Genomic DNA, 10,538 nt, shown 5'->3' with positions numbered 1-10,538 from the left:
GCAAATATATTGTGAAAAATATTTTCTTTGAAAATTAACAAAATATTGGTGGGGACAATTGTGTATTCCCCAAACTTTGGTTGTGACTAGTCCCTATGGACCTTATGCAAACCTACGCCCTACGCCCTTGCACTCAAGCATATTTCACAATGTGAATGGCAGACAGAAGGGCACTTGGTCTAATTTTTTCCACTCTAGAGAGCATTTTAGAAACGCTTTTTCAACCCTGGGGGCACCAGGCAGTCACCCCCTGAAGCTTCTGGTGGGCCTGGATACACCCATGGGGACAGTATATTGCACCTATAATATTGGGGAAGCCAGAAGGAGATGATGAAGTAATATAGAGGCTTGTCAACATATAGGCTACTTTAAACAATTAAAATACTTTATACAATTGAATAAAAAGTCTCCTTGATTCAAGATTGTGTTTCAAGATTACCTGGAAAACTGATGATAATATTCAGGTACTGCTTTGGAGCAAGGTATACCCTTCATATTTCCTGGCATAGTTGCCTTTGCTAAACCTTTTTAACCCTTGTGCTGCCTTCGGGTCACATGACCCAAAGGTTCATAACGAACCATCGTTGTGTTTAACCAATTTTACCCAATACAAAAACAAATAAAAATAATTTTCTTTTAACCTTCGCAATGTGGGGGGTCTGAGACAGCCCAACGGTTAAAAGAAAATGCTTCACTTTGTTTTTGTCTGTGGTAAAGTTGTCGCAAGACGACGGTGGGTCACAATGACTGATGGGTCAGAATGACCCGAAGATAACACAAGGGTTAAGTCACCAACCCTGTTCAAGAATGTCCCACATGCAAAGACACACAGAGATGCAGACAGACTGAACAGTGGTCAAGGCTTGGCTACAGTGAGTTTGCTTCCTTGTGTGTGATTCCAGCAGACTACATGGTCTAGGCCTACCTACATAGACTGAAGTCTACTACCCTCTACTACTACTTTCTACGAAGGATGGTAGGCTGCTCTTATGTGTTAATTGCCATCTTTAAGTGTTTTTCTATATATATTTTTTAAGACTGACAATAAAATCTATCAAGATAAACTATGCTGGGCCTGCTGAACCTATACCTCTTCCACATATACTGGTCAGGGAAGCATTACTTCTGTCTCTGAACACCCTTGGGGCTGGTGTGATAAACACTCTTTCTATAATCTGAGCACCTTCATCCAAAGGGTTGTCAAAGAACGGATACGCCATAATTGATTGTAACTTGTCTAGACGCTCTGCTTAGTTTCTAAGGCCTTATTTTATGGCAATTAACCAATGGCTTTTGAAACAGTTAAATTGACATTATTTCTTAACTTGTTTATTTAAATTAATACTTTCTTTGGAGATGAAGTAAACACGTAAATTCATGTCTGCACTTCAAAAAGTCTCCACTTATGTTTCCGACAAAGTACTTTGCGTGCAGGAATTTACTCGACGGAACTGTCTTGTGTTTGTGTTTTGTCATTGTGTTTCTGCCTGTTTGAGATTATTTGCAACACATCTTGTTTTAGCCCGACTTTTAGCCTGACACGGAGCAGGCTCTAGCGAGCAGCCACCTTTAATGGAACGGAACTCTCGCTGAAGTAAGCGAGACTTGACGAAATAAGTCTCGCTTTTCCTTAATCGACGTTGATGGAGCACCCCCCAGGGCTTGTGCGTCCGTAGACTCTGACATCGCCGTGTTCTGCTAGACGTTGATGTTGACTTGGACGGGCAGATGGAAGTCATGCCACATGTTGGGCATTTGCAATGCCAGTTGCCATGGCGACCCTGCAGAATACAGTGGGTTAACAGAGACCGTGAGGTCAGTGACATCACCCTCTGCCCCCCCTCCTCCACCTCACAAGAATTCTTTTGTTTTGTCTTTCTCACACAGCTGAGACAGTCTTTCTAGATAGGAAGGAAGTGTTGACGTCCGTGCCCTTGATACCTTGCTATCAATCAAGTGAAACCACTTCCTGTGATGTGGTGTGCATCTAAAACCGGAGCTCATGAGTCAAAGGACTTAGTTCTTGAAGTAATCCGTGTGAAACGAACCTTCTCTACCTATTCCATTTTCATTGATGTACATCTCGTTTTTCAGTGTGTTTACTGTTGTTAAATAAGCTATAAAAAAACACATCTTGAATAAAATATATTTTCTTTCAAAATTTGACATTTTAACGATAGTAACAGACAGTAACTAGTTTACCTGGCTCCATTCTGACCACGCCCATGGGGCGGTCTGGGAGGCTGAAGGGGGATTGGTCCCAGAGTTCCATGTGCAAGGTGGAGTCCAGGAGGTCAGAGGGCGTGACTCGGCTGAAGACCAGCTGATGAGACCACCCTGCTCTGGGCTTCACCTTCATGACATGTGTCCTCTGGAGCAGGCCACTGGACCTGGGGATGGCCAGGCACCTGACACACACACACACACACAAGTGAATACTTGTGTGAACACTCTTTTTCACATACACACGAATAGACTCTCTCTCACACACACACACACGCACGCACACTGAAACACACCACACGCGTTTACACTCTCTCTTTCACACACACACGCACAAACACCAAATATAAATACACACCATTGCCCCATTTCTTTTCCTCTTGCTCATTCTCACACTCACTTACAACCAATTGATTACATGGTGTCTTCATTCCTCTCACACACACAGAAACTCCATATCAATACACACAGCAAATATAAATCTCACACTCAATGTCAAACCCTCACTCTAACTGAATAGGAGCACATCTACTGTAAACAGAATCATACACACCTAAATACACACAACACACCTGGCACAGACATTATCACCCCACAGAAACCCATTCATGATTTACCCTTTCACATAGGTGTTCTGGCTGCTGTTTGTTTTTGTGGGTAGGTTTTTGGCACCGGTGATGAGAACAGTCAGTTGACCATCATCATGTAGTCCAATCTGAACCTCTGAGGGGAACAAGGAAACATAAGGTCAGCAGATCAGGTCTGACCCCTACTGTTGGAACGTGGAACTGCATACAGAGCGTGACTGTAACCATCATACCATCTGTTTTGCAAACCCAGGAAGGCTGGGACAAGGAGCTGAACTTGATTCGGACAAGGATTTCTCTCCGGCTCTGCTCTAGGACGCCGCCTTCTGAACCCTCAGGTTGTTGAAGAGAGAGACAAAAAAAAGGATTGAGAAAGAAAAAACAGATAAACTTCCACTTGAGCAAAACGCACAGCGCTTTTCTTCTAGCCGTTATTAGTTGGTGTAACTATGGTCAACAGGTGTTTGGAGAACATCTGCAATCTCCACACCTTTACCTTGGGGCACAAGGAGTAGCAGACAGAGCTCGAATGAGCCCTGTCCTGAAACATCCAGCCCTCCAGAGGGATCAGGACCTCTCCCAGAAACACCTTCTTCAGAGTACCCGAGTGCCACACAGATGCCTGCAGTGTCCTCCCAGACAACTGGGGGCGCTCTATCTGGCACTGTTTGAAGCACAAAGGAGAACATCGTTCACGGATGAGAAGGATTTACATAGGAATAGTGCAACAGTGAATTGACATATGCTGTCATATGATCATATGACATTGACCACAATATGTGATATACTTTTTCAGAATTACTGCTGCACAGCAAACAATTTTTAATAGGCAGTCATTGCTGTTGCACAACCAATGTGATCCTTTGGGTGACAGGATAGGAGGACATTTCAACATTTCTCTTTGGGCCCCTCTTTGGTTTGGGGACCCCATGGTAATGTGCCCGGTTACACCCAATCAGTATCAGGGATACACACATGCTCAGTTCATTGTCTTCCCTTACCTGCAAAACTTCATCATAGACAGGATCTGTGGTGTTCCTCTTGATGGTTGTCTTCATCTTACTACTCTGAGATTTGTCAGGTAACAGGTAGATCTTGACATACCTGTGCATGCAGGCCATGGTACAGGAAAAGGATGTTATTAAAAGCTTATACAATTCAATTACGATTTCAAATGGTAGTCAATGTCTTGTTCCCATGCTTACGGATGACACTTCTTTCTCTTGATATCCCCGAAGGTCAGGTTTCTACATGCTCTCACGGTAATCTCTAGGCAGGAAGTGATGTCGTTGAAAGCGATGGCGAGCTCCAAGTCTCCAGTCACATGGACATGTTCAAACAGACTGCAGTCTGTGCTGGTGCGGCTGGTGCTTCCCTACAGACACACATCCCACATTACTGGACACCCCTCACCCAGGCACCAACACCAGAGAACATAAGCATCACAGATCCATCCTAATAGTTTACATCATGTGTTTGAAATGCACTTTCTTTGTTTTTCACATGTTGCAGGTTTCCACAAGCTTTGCAAATGATGAAACACAGACAGAGCAAATCAACCGCGGCACAATCTTGTCAGAATCAGTCACAGGATGCAAATACTGCATAGTATGAACGTTTCCCCATAATTTTCACAATTGCACTTACTCTTTTCTGGCCTGAGTATTCTGACCCCAGGGACGTGTCCTCCTCTGGCCCTGACAGGTCACTGTCCTTGTTCTTCTTGAACAGGCTGGGCAGACTGGGGCCTTTGGTTAACTGTTTGATGAAAAATTAATCAACAATGTGCAACATGTAACCAACTATGGTTTATGATTTATTTACTTACACTTCTACTTACTAATACTTAAAAGTACTTCCTTACTTCCTAAAGCAACGCAAAGCTTCTATACATTATAATACAATACACTGGTGATGTGTGACAAAATATTAGATTGTATTTTGTCGTTTTTTCTGATGACATGGTTGATTGGTGGATCGTACTTTGTTGGTTTTGTTGATGTCTGTGTCAGAGAAGCTTTGGCGCCGGCTGGTCACCGTGAGAAGGTCCTGGAGCCCCGAGTCTCGCACATCAGTTTGAGACTTGGAGATCTCTGCCGGGAAAAACCAGAAGCAGTCAGCTCCAGTCATTAAACAATCTCTCTCCTAATAACTGATAAGGCTGCAGACACCTTCGAAAAGGACAGAAGGCTTGTTGACAGTGATATGACAATTGCCTTTCTTAGTTTTTTTTCTGTTAAAACTTTTTTTGTGAGTATATTGTGTTGTTTAATGGCTTTTGCTACTCTGACTGTACAGCCCTTTGGTCAACGGTTGCTGTTTCTAAATGTGTATAAATAAACTTGACTTGTTGCTGCTGCATGCTTATTAGGAGCGATATCTTATCAACGAAGCAGTAGCTATGCTTTCCTCAGCACTGATGACTTAAAGGTAGATACAGGGTTCTCCTATAAATCAATTATGATAATGCCTTTGGCTCAAAGGAAATGAGCGTCTGCTTCCTCTTATGTAACCACTGTTTTGCCTTAAAATGCAATTTAGTTCTCTGAGCACTTAGTAGAGAAGGCCCTCATTACATTAGAGACTTAACGTTTAGTCTGAAGTCTGAGATGGCTCGACACTAAATCAATAGAATGGATCACATACTTTTGATATGGCTCGTGAAGGAAGCCATCAGGTCTTCCACAGACTTGGTGAAGGGTTTAGAGTTCTTCAGCGTCTAGACATTAAATTCATATAATTACTATCATAAAAAAATCATAAAACAAAAATGAGCTGTATATTTCAAGTACTGTTAATAATTCGAATTTGTTTTTTGCTTACCCCATATCTGCTAAAAGATGGACCGTCATAATAGGGTGGAGGGGTTGGTGGCACAACTGAAATATGACTGAAAGACGATACACAGAATACTTAATAATAATTAATTAAAATTAAAACAGGTCATGACTGTGAACATTTTTATGACATAAAATAACATATTTTATGGCAGCATTCAGAGACGAGATCCCAAGACTGTTATCTCACCTCAACCTTTGATAAGACTTGAGTAGTTTCTCCCCAACAGTCTCATGTCTATCTGTAATATAAAAGAGAACAGCTGTTGACAAAACCACCTACTTTACCAATACACTATAAAATATTACTGCTCTGAAAGCTTGTGGGCAGTGTTCCCACAGACAGCAGTAATGTATTATTCAGTCAAACTGTTCAAAGCAGTTCACTCATGGATTGAAGTGTTATGCTGTGAGCAAAATTCAACCCTATTACAGTTTTTCTCAGTTGCTAACACACAAAAAGCACATATTCGGCACAATTTGCACACCCTTCACTTCATGTACCAATCGCTCGACCCAATTTGGCACTACTTCACACTGTCTTATCTGCATTAGACTCTGACTTTCCTTTTTTACACTCTGATGTCAATTACACATCACCTTGTTGTCAAAACACTACACACAATGTTCAGTTGTTGCACACACTTTTCAAGTAAAAGCTCAAAGCATCAACCTACAACACACAAATATTAAAATCTCTACACTTTCAGGTCTGTTGAGCAATTTGCAATCAGGACTGCAGCATAAAAGTGGGATGAAGAGGAGGAGAAGGACAAGGAGAAGAAGAAGAAGGGAGGAGGAGAAAGAAGGAGAACGGTCGTCTGTAATGAGATGTGGGCCACTGTGGTAGACCATGTGCTCAACCATGGTTTGAGCATGAGGAAGGCTGGCCAGAGGGTCCAACCAAATCTCAGCCGCTTTACAGTTGCTGCCATCATTAGAACCTTCAGGATGGAGAACAGGTACGAAATCTATTTGCCTTGTGTACTGTAATACTGCATATCAATAGAATACAGTGTGCTCACAGTATTTGTATTTTGCAGAACTGAAAGAGAACCACACCGTGGAGGAAGAACACACACTTTCACAGCCGAACAGGAGACTGAAATTGTAAATATGGTTTGTGAGAACAACACTATCACACTCTGACAAATACAAACTAGGAACCTGGCTGACCATGCTGCATTCATGAATGTCCAGACCGTCAGCCTCTCTACATTGGACCGTATTCTTCGCAGGAATGCCATGCGGATGAAACAGGTGTACAGGGTCCCATTCAACTGGAACACAGACCACATCAAGGAGTGTGGATGAGGCCCTCTGGCCAGACAGGAACCGGAGGCATGATGCCTAATTCCTTTTTGTGAAGGGGGGGGGGGGGGGGTTGAGCAGGCCGGTTTACAGTACTGTACTGTTCTCTGTGTGTACCGAAAAAAATGCTGGATATTTGTGTGCTGTTTTATGTTTGACTATGAAAAAAAGTAGGCCTACACTGAGTAATTTTACAAAAGGACAAATGGCTCATTCTCCAGAGTCATTGTCATTCATATGGTGTGTTCCATTTCTATAATTGTGTTTTCAATTTTGCACTTGCTGTAAATGCTTGGTAGTGTGCAGACAAATGCTTAGTTGTGTGTACACAATGAATGGTATGTGTGTGTCATTTGAAAATATGGCTGTGTGTACCAAATGAAAACACAAGTTCCATTTTGTGAACAGTTCAGAGATTTTATGGCAAAGAGTCCTCTTGCAAAGGGAGTGTCAGGTTTAGCATTTTGTGTGTGCAGTTTTGAGAAAGCCGTTATTGTTTTGAGAAACGTGTGTCAACAATTGTGAAAAACTGCATCATGTATTGTACCCATGGCAGATATCAATTTATGTAATTTTACACAAGTACGAGTCAAGCTGTAAATATCTGATCTGTGAATACGCTTTTAACCAGTTTGTCATAGCGAGGGAGATTTGAACCTACGACTTCCAGATCTGAAGTAAAATGTTCTATAGCTATCCCTGATCTCAGCTCTAAGGTCCATGTTGCTATTTTTATAGATGGATGGGGGTAGTGAATAATGGCTTGATGCACAGAGCAAACACAGTGATAGTTTGTACGTAAAGACAGTGGAAACAAACCTGGTTCAGCTGGATATTTCTTTGCCCTCTCCTCCAAGAACCACTCACCAGACCGTATCTTGACTTCCCTGTAAGGAGCAGACCTGTATTCAATGAAAACGATCTCGCACAAGCATCCACCAGGATTCAAGATGAGTACCCCATTTATCAGAAGAAAAAGTCATTCCTACCCCTCCATCATTAGAACATCGCTGGAGTCTGAATTTACTGAGTACATACTAAAGTGTGCCACACAGTCTCTTTGGGAGACGTTCTCATTTGGGCCAGACAGCCATCTTGAGCTTCTGGCTCATCTCCCCCCAGAGCTCACCTGTAGGCGTGGCAGACGGTACACTTCCAATCCATGGCCGACTCGCCCACGCGGCACTTGCTGCAGATCCGGTGGCTGCAGCCTCGGCACACAGAGCCTGAGTTCCAGAACTTTCCCAGGGGCCTTTGGCAGCGGGCGCAGGTCTTCTCGCTGTACTGCCTGGAGAAGCTCTTGGCACCCTTCCTTTTGATCTCCTGGAGCTCCGACTTCAGTCTCCTGGGAACATAGGAAGTAGGCAGCGAATCACAGAGGGGCTTTTTACAGTTTTTTCCAATTGCTTAAGCACAATTTTGAAAACAGGGCTCACTTTGTCAAAACACAACACACGATTCACACAACTAGACACACAAGTAGCAGAACACCTCCATCCTTTGGCAAAATAAAACACTTTGTTCAAAACTATACAATCATGTATAAAAACCCATTTCTGTCACCGTATGCCACACACATGGTTCATAAAGTTGGACTCTGTTTGAATCAGTTACACACTGTAGTGAAACATTTAAAACACTTTTACACTAACTATTCTTTTCCAATGATATAACCTGCTTGATTTTGTCAGAGAGATTGTTCCAGTAGAGTACGTACAAGTACATGAATATGTTGACCAAAAACAACACACAAGACTAGTACTGCACACTGCTGAAAATATTTAGTGTATTTCTCCACATTGTCTACGTAAAGGTTGCGTTTTGCGCAGAAAATCAGAACATATTTCAAATTGAAAACTGTATAGTAGGCTACATACTGTAAACACAGCAAATACATTTGTGGAGACAAATGAAAGTATTCAGCAAATGAAATACAGTACATTGTTTCAATCATGGACTGCCATGAATGTGTACAAAGTACTGATGTAGTGCATATAGTAGGCTACATGTTACTGTACTGTAGACAGTAGAGAATAGTAGTTTTCATCTGTGCTCTTGTTGAAATGTCCAAATTACTGTTGCAACAGTATATCTGCTGAGGTTGGGCTGAACTCTCTGTCCAGCCTCTCTCAATGTTGCCCCATGGTTCACAACATGGTCAACCAATGTTCGAATTTCATTAGATACTGTAAATTTGGCCCTATTCTTCCTCGGCCTCCAGGTCTACCTCTCCCTACCACTCTTCCTCCACGGGCTCCCCCTCTCATCCTACCTCTCCCTCTTCCTCTTCCTGCAACATTGCCTTCCATTTTTGATGAGGACAGGTACACTGACCTGTTGCCTTTTTATGGTGCTTACACCTGATTGGTATGTTTACAGTATAGCACTTAAGTGCTTGTACACCTGACGCCCGTGTTTGATCCATTCGTTCACGTGTGGCATTTTACAAGGCAGTGTCTAAAAAAGGCAATGAAGTGACATTATCTTAAATGTATGTGTCTAATGTAGAAAAGTGTGTTTAGTGATTTGCAAAACACTGTGTGTAGTATTTTGCAAATAGTGTGAGGATGAGAATGTGCTTATAGTTGTGCAAGTCTGGGCTTCTGTTTTGCTCCTTGAGTGTCAGGTTTCACTAACTGTGTGTTATTTGACATTTTTGTGTCTAAGCAATCGGAAAAAACTGTCTGTCAGTGTCGTCATTAGTCACTAGTTCAGGGCATTTGTGTCGTACTCTACAAACCAGACACTACTGTGTGAAACAAATATTTTAAAAGTCTAAAATACAATGTGCACTGTCAGGGGTTATGATTATTCAGTGTTTTCAAAAGTCTCTACACAGAACAGCCCCTTATCAAGATATGAGGCGTTGCACACAGGTGCTGTTTACCTGATTCTTTCCTCCTCTCTGCTCCGCAGAAGTTTGTCCCTCTGAAGAACCTCCAGAACCTTTTCTCTCTCCAGGGCTTGGAGCACGCTCAGATCCATTGGTGTGTCTCTCTCTTTCTCTCTCATAGATAATATTTATCCTGTTGTCTTCTTCTGCCCTCTTTTGTATCTGTGATACAAAATCCTTCTAGAAGAGGACTGTCGTCAGAGTCTTCAGTCAAAGCAGACTGATCTAAACTGGGATCAATATCCCATACTCCAGGTCACTCTCCTCACAGTACCGCCGCAACCGGATATCGATTACTCCGGATGTTTCTTCCTGGACGGAGCTGTTCAAAAAGAGCTGTTCAAGAGGTCGACTTGGTTGCCATAGAAATCCTCTCCTCTCCTGTGAAAGCCCTGAGGTGATGTTTTCTGTGACCAGAGAAGACCGGCGTTTGGTCACTGGAGAACTGTTGTGTTCTGGCCCTGACGGGAGACAGAAAGGTTTGAAACCCCACAAGTTCAGTACGTCACCTGATGCCTAAGCTCTAAGGTCCTGTCACTGTCGTCTTCTTACTGTGGGCTACATAGATCAGTCATGCTGCCCCGCCTCCAGCCCATTTATGGTGCCCTCAGCCTCCTCTCCCACACCAGCATCACCAGCCTTTACTCAGAATAGTAAAACAACCGCGTTCATCCCCCCCAGCCACAG

General features: G+C 42.8%; 1 protein-coding gene across 1 annotated transcript; it reads right to left on the bottom strand.

Moving 5' to 3' along the window:
- Positions 1–789: 789 nt before the first annotated feature.
- On the bottom strand, positions 790–10,095 carry sytl3 (synaptotagmin-like 3). Its single transcript, XM_067241166.1, has 15 exons — positions 9,846–10,095; positions 8,088–8,303; positions 7,778–7,845; positions 5,838–5,889; positions 5,634–5,700; positions 5,457–5,529; positions 4,794–4,903; positions 4,458–4,568; positions 4,016–4,185; positions 3,812–3,914; positions 3,307–3,474; positions 3,044–3,143; positions 2,841–2,946; positions 2,203–2,408; positions 790–1,781 (listed from the first exon to the last, which is right to left on the bottom strand). Exons 1-15 carry the CDS (start codon positions 9,968–9,970, stop codon positions 1,699–1,701), a joined length of 1,758 nt encoding a protein of 585 aa, XP_067097267.1. The 5' UTR covers positions 9,971–10,095; the 3' UTR covers positions 790–1,698.
- Positions 10,096–10,538: the final 443 nt, after the last annotated feature.

The sequence above is a fragment of the Osmerus mordax genome, chromosome 8, assembly GCF_038355195.1.
Source record: "Osmerus mordax isolate fOsmMor3 chromosome 8, fOsmMor3.pri, whole genome shotgun sequence".
NCBI classification, from domain to species: Eukaryota; Metazoa; Chordata; class Actinopteri; order Osmeriformes; family Osmeridae; genus Osmerus; species Osmerus mordax.
Note: the sequence above shows the minus strand (reverse complement) of the source record. Positions and strands in the feature narration are given on the sequence as shown.

Coding starts and splice junctions, on each gene's coding strand:
- sytl3 (XM_067241166.1), bottom strand. CDS start 9,970: ATGAGAGAGAAAGAGAGAGACACACCAATGGATCTGAGCGTGCTCCAA. Junction 5,701..5,837: donor AAGTCTTATCAAAGGTTGAG/GTGAGATAACAG, acceptor ATCGTCTTTCAG/TCATATTTCAGTTGTGCCAC. Junction 2,409..2,840: donor CAGAACACCTATGTGAAAGG/GTAAATCATGAA, acceptor TGTGTGTGTCAG/GTGCCTGGCCATCCCCAGGT.